At 45.0% G+C, this 9,330-nt stretch overlaps 1 protein-coding gene across 1 annotated transcript; it reads left to right on the forward strand.

Annotated features, from left to right (window-relative positions):
- Positions 1–3,371: 3,371 nt before the first annotated feature.
- LOC132390219 (zinc finger protein 585A-like) lies at positions 3,372–6,212 on the forward strand. Its single transcript, XM_059962824.1, has one exon. It carries the CDS (start codon positions 3,648–3,650, stop codon positions 5,271–5,273), a length of 1,626 nt encoding a protein of 541 aa, XP_059818807.1. The 5' UTR covers positions 3,372–3,647; the 3' UTR covers positions 5,274–6,212.
- The last annotated feature ends 3,118 nt before the right edge of the window (positions 6,213–9,330 follow it).

The following is a 9,330-nucleotide window of genomic DNA, read 5'->3' on the forward strand; positions in this document are numbered from 1 at the left end:
GCAGAGTTCCTCCAGCATTTTGTGTGTGTGCGTTTCTGTATTCCAAGCAACTGCAGAATCTCCTGTGTTTTATAACTGCATTTTACTTTGGCATTAGATACGCGTTGATATTGAGTATATTGCTTATGGGAGCCGCTTTCTGCGTTAAAACAGCTGCAGATTTTTCGATACACTCGAAAAAAATAAGGTATAGACCTTGAACAGGTAACTGCACAAATCTTTAATGGCACCGTGATTACCCATAGGGCCATGAGTTAAAAATTTCGCCGTCGTTGAGGCACCGATGAAATGCGCAGGCGTCAGGCTGAGGACGTCCCCGAGTGTCACGCATGCGCATAGTACACTGAAGGCTTGAAAATGTCGGATGGAGTTAAGAGTGATTCTCCGTGGTTTTCGCTGAAACACCGACTTCAGAACGATTCCTGTGAAATCCGGACATCACAGTCCGCAATCCCGGGACAGTCCTGCTCTCTTCCCTCTCTCTCAGCCTCACGATCCGTACACGGGCCCCGGGGAGCTCCCGGCTGATGAGGGAATGGGAACCGATGGATCTCTCAGACAGAGCTGAGCTCCAGCTATCTAAATGCAAGGATTAGGAACTCGGAGAAAGGGAACAAAATCTTTTACATCACCAGTTGAGAAATTCGCCTTTGTTCTACCTCCGATCACTGACAAGAGAAAATCTGCAGAGGCTGGAAATCCAAGCAACACACACAAAATGCCGGAGGAACTCAGCATTAGTACTCTTTTCCGTAGATGCTGCCCGGCCTGCTGAGTTCCTCCAGCATTTTGTGTGTGTTGCTTGTTCCACCTCCTCTTGTTCTGGACTTTTCAACCCGTGACGACATGTTTTGTACCATTCTCTCTGGAAGATAATGATATCAAACACCTTTGCCCTGGGCAACAAGTAGCTTTCACATCAAATGTGCCAGACTCCAATGAGACAGACTACTGCCCTTCCCTTCATATTCATTGGGATTTCATTCACTGAGTTCACCACCGTCAGTCATTGGGGACGGGTTCAGGGGGAATATTTATGTACAATACAGAAACTGGTGATACCTGTGTGTATTGTGGTGATGCAAAAGTTGTTGGAGAGTTTACAAGAGGGAAGAATTGGAGTGCTATTTGGAAATCTGACTTTTTAAAGCATAATTTAGCAAGCAAACCACTTATGGACAAAGTGCAAAAGCACTGGAGAGAAAATCCTTCATTACCCTTTACAGGCCTGTGACATGGTGTGAGAGGGCAGATGAACTGAATTGAGCCCAGAGGAGATCACAGTTCTTACAGACAGTGATTTGCTGGCTGTTAAAATGAATGCCTCTCTATATAAAATTCGCAGTGCACATGTCGTCACTGGGTAAAAGAATGCACAGTACAAGATTTCTGTGCACACTGGTGATTACAAATTAGAGGGGACATTGGTGGGGAGAACTCCAGTGTCCCTGACACCCTCACCTACAAGATGTGCACCCAGCTGCACTTTGAGGAGTTGGAGCTGAAAACGGATGAATTGTGGATCATCCAGCAGTTGGAGGGGGTGATAGATATGACATGAAGAGAGGTGAGTTACAGGTGCAGGAGACAGGAAACTAGGTGAGAGACGTGAAGGGGAATGAAGTTAAATAGCCATCGCAGAGTACTCTTGTTGCCATCCCACACAACAGCCAGGTGGGCCGCTTTAGAAACTGTTGGGGATGGAGGGATTACCTGGCAGAGGAAAGTCAAACGGGTGATAGGGGATTCGTTAGTTAGGGGAACAGAACAGAGGGGATAAAAGGTCAGTTTTGATGGTGTCAAAAGGACCTGACAAGTGTGGTTTGGGATAGGCCGTTTTCTGGCAAAGGAGTACTTGGTAAGTGGGAGGCCTTCAGAAGTGACATTTTTGAGAGTGTAGAGTTTGTATGCTGAAAGGTAACTGGTGCAGGGAGCCTTGGTTTTCAAGAGATATCGAGGCCCCTGATATTTTGTTCCTCTAAATGCCTCAGACTGTTGGGTGCTACCAAGACTCATTAATGACAACAGTATCATAATTCCACCCCCGAGCTCATCGGACTTATTTTTAGTCGTCTTCTGTTGGTTTCTAAAAGCTTCCAATAGTTTTTGCTCTTTTGTTTGCCCTCTCTTTGGCTTTTATGTTGGCTTTGGCTTCTCATTTCAGCCACGGTTGTGTCTTCCTGCCTTTACAATGCTTCCAGATCTTTGGGATGTATCGATCACTCAGCTCCTGAATTGCTCCCAGAAACTCCAGCCATTGTTGCTCCGTTGTCACTCCTATCTTTCCCTTCCAAGCAAGTTTGGCCAGCTTTTCTGTCACAGAAACATGGAGAAGTTCAGTACGGAAACAGGCTATTTGCCCAATCCATTCAATGCCAAACAAACATTTAAACTGTCTAATGCAACTAACTGCACCGGGACCATCGCCCACCATACCCCTACCATCCAGGCTCCCATCCAAACTTCTTTTAAATGGTGAAACCGAACTCATATTCACCACTTGTGCTGGCATCTCACTGCACGCCCTCACGACCATTTCAGTAAAGAGCTTTTCCAAATGTTCCCATTAAATTTTCACTTCCCCGCTTACCCATGACCTATGGTTGTCATCCTCAGTGGAAAAAGCTGCTTACCTGTACCCTATCTATACTGTCATAACGTTGTCTATTCCCAACAAATCCTCAAAGAAATGTATAATATCTTTGTTTATGTTTAGAGCCTTTTTCAGATGTATAGGATGATGAGGGACACTGATCGTGTGGATAGCTAGAGGTTTTTACCCCAGGGCTGAAATGGCTAATGTGAGGGAGCAGAGTTTCAAGGTGCTTGAAAGTTGATATGGAGGGGATGTCAGGGGTAACTTTATTTACACTGAGAGTTGTGGGTGCATAGAACGGATTGCAGGCTACTTGTGTGTGAGTGTTTCAGTTACTTTGGGGCCAGGAACCCATGCAGCTCAGTGGGAACAGGGAACAATACCAACAGAGAGAGTCAAACTGAGCCAGGTCACAGATTGGAGACGGCAGAAATGCCCCATTCTTAAAGAGACAGGAAGAGCATCAGGGAATTGATGGTCATTCCAGATACCAGCACTGTGCCCAGTTAAAGGTGATTTCTCTCTCCAACTTGGGTTAAACTTCACTGAAACAGTGTGATGCCAGCTCACACCTTGACAACTCAAGGAATCTCATCTGAAATGTTGTCCTACACCCATTGATGGATTTTGTAAATCTTTTTACAGGTTAAAAATGACAAGGAATTTGCCTACGGGAATCTCGAACACAACACGCTAGTTTTGCTGTCTCTGTCCAGATATTTAAGAAGTGGAGCAAGAGATTCACTCGATCATCCTTCCTGCTCAGACTGTGGGTAGGGATTCACTCGATCATCTGACCAACTGGCATGCCCATTAGTTTACATGGGGGGAGCCCATTCATCTGCTCAGACAGTGGGAATGGATTCACTCGGTCATCTCAACTGAAGGTACATCAGCAAGTTCACACTGGGCAAGGCCATTCACCTGTTCTGTGAGTGAGAAGGGATTCAGTTGGTCTTCCCACCTGCGGACACACCAGTCAGTTCACACTGGGCAGAGGCTGGTCATCTGAGGAATTTGTGGAGAAGGATTGACTTGGTCATCTGTCCTAATGGCTCACCAGCGAGTTCACACCGGGGAGAGGCCGTTCACCTGCTCAGACTGTGGGAAAGGATTCACTTCCACATATAAGTTACTGAGACACCAGTCAGTTCACACTGGGGAGAGGCCATTCACCTGCTCAGACTGTGGGAAGGGATTCGCTCAGACATCTCAACTGAAGGTACATCAGCGAGTTCACACTGGGGAGAGGCCATTCACCTGCTCGGACTGTGGGAAGGGATTCGCTCAGTCATCTCAACTGAAGGAACATCAGCAAGTTCACACTGGGGAGAGGCCATTCACCTGCTTGGACTGCGGGATGGGATTCATTTCGTCATATAAGTTACTGAAACACCGGTCAGTTCACACCGGAGAGTGGCCGTTCACCTGCTCAGACTGCGGAAAGGGATTCACTGAGTTACCTCAACTTCAGGTACATCAGCGAGTTCACACCAGAGAGAGGCCATTCACCTGCTCAAACTGTGGGAAGGGATTCGCTCAGTCATCTCAACTGAAGGTACATCAGCGAGTTCACACTGGAGAGTGGCCAATAACCTGCTCGGACTGCGGGATAGGATTCGCTTTGTCATCCCATCTGAAGATACATCAGCGAGTTCACACTGGTGAGAGGCCGTTCACCTGCTCAGACTGTGGGAAGGGATTCACTTCATCATCCCATCTGAAGATACATCAGCGAGTTCACACTGGGGAGAGGCCGTTCACCTGCTCGGACTGTGGGAAGGGATTCATTTCATCATCCCATCTGAAGGTACATCAGAGAGTTCACACTGGGGAGAGGCCATTTACCTGCTCAGTCTGTGGGAAGAGATTCACTCAGTCATCCAGCCTAATGGCTCACCAGCAAGTTCACACTGGAGAGAGGCCGTTCACCTGCTTGGACTGTGGGAAGGGGTTCACTCAGTCATGCCATCTGAAGGTACATCAGAGAGTTCACACTGGGGAGAGGCCGTTCACCTGCTCGGACTGTGGGAAAGGATACTCTCAGTTATCTCAACTGAAGGCACACCAGGGAGTTCACACCGGAGAGTGGCCAATCACCTGCTCGGACTGCGGGAAGGGATTTGCTTCGTTATCCCATCTGAAGATACATCAGCGAGTTCATACCGGAAAGTGGCCAATCACCTGCTCAGACTGTGGGAAGGGATTCCCTTCGTTATACCAACTGAAGATACATCAGCAAGTTCACACTGGTGAGAGACCATTCACCTGCTCAGACTGTGGGAAGGGATTCACTCGATCATCCCATCTGCAGATACATCAGCGAGTTCACACTGGTGAGAGGCCGTTCACTTGCTCAGTCTGTGGGAAGGGTTTCACTTCGTCATCCCAACTGAAGGTACATCAGCAAGTTCACACTGGGGAGAGGCCGTTCACTTGCTCAGAATGTGGGAAGGGATTCACTCGGTCATCCCAACTACTGGCACACCAGCAAGTTCACACTGGGGAGTGGCCTTTCACCTGCTCAGAATGTGGGAAGGGATTCACTAAGTCATCCACCTTACTGGTACATCAGAGAGTTCACACTGGGGAGAAGCCGTTCACTTGCTCAGAATGTGGGAAGGGATTCACTCAGTCATCCATCCTAAAGGCACACCAGCGCCTTCACACTGGGTAGAGACCAATATGCTTGGACTTCGGGAAGAAATTCTCTCAGCCAAAACAACCAGTGTGCATCATTGAGTTCACACTGGGGAGAGGCCGTTCACCTGCTGTGAATGTAGGAAGCAATTCACTCAGTCATCTAATGTTATGTAGCTTCCAGTTGTGCTGGCAGCTTAACAGAGGGGGTTATAGCCCCCAGTCTGGCCAAACTGAAGAATCTCGTTTGGGTGGATACTGAGCGATGTGTCCCCTGTGTAATCTGCCCTTGGGGTTCATACTCTCTGTGGACTGTCTCTTTAAAGTGCAAAGAGAACCGAGACTGACCTTGGACACGCTGTTGGATTTCTGCAGAAGTGCTGGGTTGCTATGGTGACCAGCTAATGTTTATGTTCTGTGTGGTTAAGCAAGGTCAGAATGATCCTTTACCAACACAGAACAAGCAAGCGACTTCTTACAGAGAAGTCTATTATCCCCCCCCCCCATCTTGTGAACTAAATTGAATCTACCACATCATTGTAAGACAATGTCGTTTACCACCTTGGTTTTGGATTTTATATACAGGTGGCTCCCGTTTTTCGGACGTTCGCTTTACGACAGCTCACTGTTACGAAAGACCTACATTAGTACCTGTTTTTGCTAACCAAAGATGATTTTCACTTTTATGATAAAGATGATGACTGCTTTATACGTGAGTTTACCCCGAGAAAGACTACCGTGACCGTGAAGCCTTGTGCGGCAGTTGTGTACGCATGCGTGCACGTGCCGATTTTTTTTCTCTCCAAATCAATTTCAGTTCACTATCTTCCCGATTTTCAGTGAAACTACACCGTACATACAATATTTCTACTTTATCATTCCTACTTTTACTATAGGTTAGTGTTATTTTAGGTTTTATGTGCTATTTGGTATGATTTGGTGGGTTTTCTTTGGGTCTGGGAACATCCAAAATCTTTTCCCATTAGATTAATGGTAATTGCTTCTTCACTTCATGACATTTCGGCTTACAAATGGTTTCATAGGAACACTCTAGCTTTAGATACCGGGGGACACCTGTATTCACACCTATATATGCATAACATTGCTAACCCTTGGATTATCTGGTTTAAGTTCACTATTATTAGTAGTTACCAATAAAATTTTGTTTGTTAACTGCAAAACTAGACTCCAAATGTGTTTAATTGTTGCTGGTAGTTTTTTAGGTTTGCGTCTGTGTGACACCTGAAGTAACAAATTGTACATAATATGTGATTAAACTATTAAGATTTATAATTCTTACTTTGACCAGAGGGTTAGTAAAGAAAACAAAAAAAAAGAAAAAGGGCCCAGTCTCTCCATTCACGTCTTCTCATCTCTCCCCAGCAAAAGGCCATGAAAATCTCTCTTCCAGACTCACAAGAAAGAACATTTCTCTCATTGGATAGTCCCACACTCCAAAACCCTGTTATCTCTAGTCGTAACCTAAACATTGCTGCTGCAGGGAAGCCATTACCTCAGCAGTGAAACATTACAGAGAGGCTGTTACATCAGCAGTGAAACCTTACAGTGTGTTACACTTGTGACACAATACCAGGTTCAAACTGGGGAGATAGTTTCAATGAGCTGCATGCTGGATATTTGTCCATCACCGTTGCTGAATGCAATTTCGAGAGCGACTATTGGTGCTGAACTCTGCAATTATTGCTGCTGCTCACCACACCCAGTTCTGCACCCTGGTCACTGGGCATGGGAGGTGTTTCTTCTGCTGCACATTCACCTTTAATGGGGCTGGAGTTTAATATTCTGCATCTGTGACAAATAAACCAGTTCTATTATAAACTCTGTCTTTGGTGCTTAGTGAATTTATAACACAACTGGTGTACTCAGGCCTGCTGAACCCGGCCAGTGAATCTGTTCCACATCAGTCCATTTAAATCCTCCCCTGTTGTTTCCCTTGAATTCTCTGCAGACTGAAGAAGTCGAGATGACTGCAGTTCTAATCTCTGGGCTGATGAAGAATGACATTGTTCGTTAACCTCCTTAATCACAACTTATTTCCACATTATGACTCATTTTCCCTGCTTCTAAAGGGTTGTTGGAAACACCACTGTCCTCTAAAGACTTAAATTGGAATGGGAAACCATAAGTAGGATGTTCAAAGGAGCAGGGTCAGAAACCAGAGGCGGGTCTGCACAGAGCAGAGTTTGGGACTCTGGACGATGGTTCTGGTAAGAACGTATGATGAGGAGAAAGGAATCAACAGTGGGGCATGGCAACGAATGACAGAGTAGCAACACTTGGACGTTAATTGGCAGACAAAATAATTTTGTTATCTGACTGATGAACAATGCCTGTGATGAGAGGCCCCATTGGTCGAGGCACATGTGTGTGTTGAGAATGGTTATACCTATTGAGGGAGTTATTCTTGCTTGTTTATCCTGTAATATTATATCTGAATGGTTATTTGAGATGATCCTATCTCTAATAATGTATTGATTATCATATAAATTGTGAGATTATGTCCTTAACTGAATCAGGCTTGAATTTATGGTGCCTTAATGAAGTTACCGTGGTCATTCATCCATTTGTATTTTAAAGCAAGATTTTGGTGAATGACATTTTCCACTTGATTGTACGTGCATAAGTAATCAGACTGAGTTAAACTGCTGCAGGATCCTGGAATGTGTTGGATTGTGTCTGGTGTCTCTTGGCATTTTCTGCATTTAGTGTCTTGTTTGCTTGAATTCCATGTATTTCAGATTTTTTTCTTTTTCTTAAACACCTTGTCCTGTATTTCTGCAAGGAACTCCTCTGTTTCTGGGAAGAGGTCTCCAACTCTCAGTCAGGTGCTCGATGCTTCCTTCACACCATCCAGTCTGCTCAGATCGTTGGGATGTCTCCCGTGGAGGGTCATACTCATTCCACTGGTTAATGTTTTCTTCCAGAGTGATGACTTATTTTTCTGAGTTGGCCTCACATGTACGTGTTCTGGTCTGTATTTCTTATCATGATTGCATATACACACATGGAGTGCTGAATCCTGTTTTGATGAAAACATATATTTAGGTTTTATCTGACTGTTGTGAGATTTTTTTTTCATGTGTGTTATTCCTGTTCCTCCTTCTGTCCAAGGTAGTCGTTAATCTAAGTGGGACTTCGTGTAAATAGACTTTTCTAAAGTCTCTTCAGTTCTTATTTGTCTTTGTAAATTTTACTGATTGAAATGGGACCAAGATATTTTCATTAAAAAAGTCAATCTCGGTATTGATGCAAGTGTTTATTGCCTTTGTTGTATTTGTTACCTATTGAGCTCTGTTTGGCAGGTTGTTTTGAAGCCATGAACTAAATTTTGTCAAAGGTTTTATGGATTTTACACTACTTTCTATTGTCTTTGCTTGTTGATATTCCAGATACGTGGGTATCGAGTCATAAAGAAGAGTCTTGGCCAGGAATGTTGATTCCCATCCATAGATGCTGCTTGACATGCTGAGCTCCTCCAGCACTTTATGTGTAGTTCTCTCCATTTCTAGCATCTGCAGGTCCTCTCATTTCCCAGATACTTATATGTTTCTTGAAATAACGAGCCAGTAGTAGGGCTGTATGGCTCTTTTGGTAAAATATTAAATAAACACATTATAACGAGGTTGTATAGGGTTGGAAGATGTAGAATCTCTAGGTAGAATAATCGCCCCCTGTGGTGGGGATTTACAGACATTCACCACCCTCAGAGTGGAAACAATTCCCCTCATCTCAGTCCCGGGCAGTTCACCCCCTGTTTCAGAGACTGGGATCCCTAGTTCAACCGGTAATGAAGTTGTGCATGTCAATGTTCACCTCTCAGTCCTCGATTCTCTAAATGAAAGGGTTATCACATTTGATCTTTCTTCATATGATGACCCCACCACACCAGGGATCAGTCAGGTGAATCTTCATTGCACTCTCTCTAACAAATACTCTCTAACCTCTTTGTTAATCCTCTATGGAATTTCCATATTCTTCAGCCCCGTGTTGCCCCAACCACTCACCTCCCACCCCTGTCACTATTTCCACCTTCCCACCTCCCCCTCACCTGGATCCACCTCTCACTCCCCAGC

This window comes from Hypanus sabinus, unplaced genomic scaffold, assembly GCF_030144855.1.
Source record: "Hypanus sabinus isolate sHypSab1 unplaced genomic scaffold, sHypSab1.hap1 scaffold_806, whole genome shotgun sequence".
Taxonomy (NCBI): domain Eukaryota; kingdom Metazoa; phylum Chordata; class Chondrichthyes; order Myliobatiformes; family Dasyatidae; genus Hypanus; species Hypanus sabinus.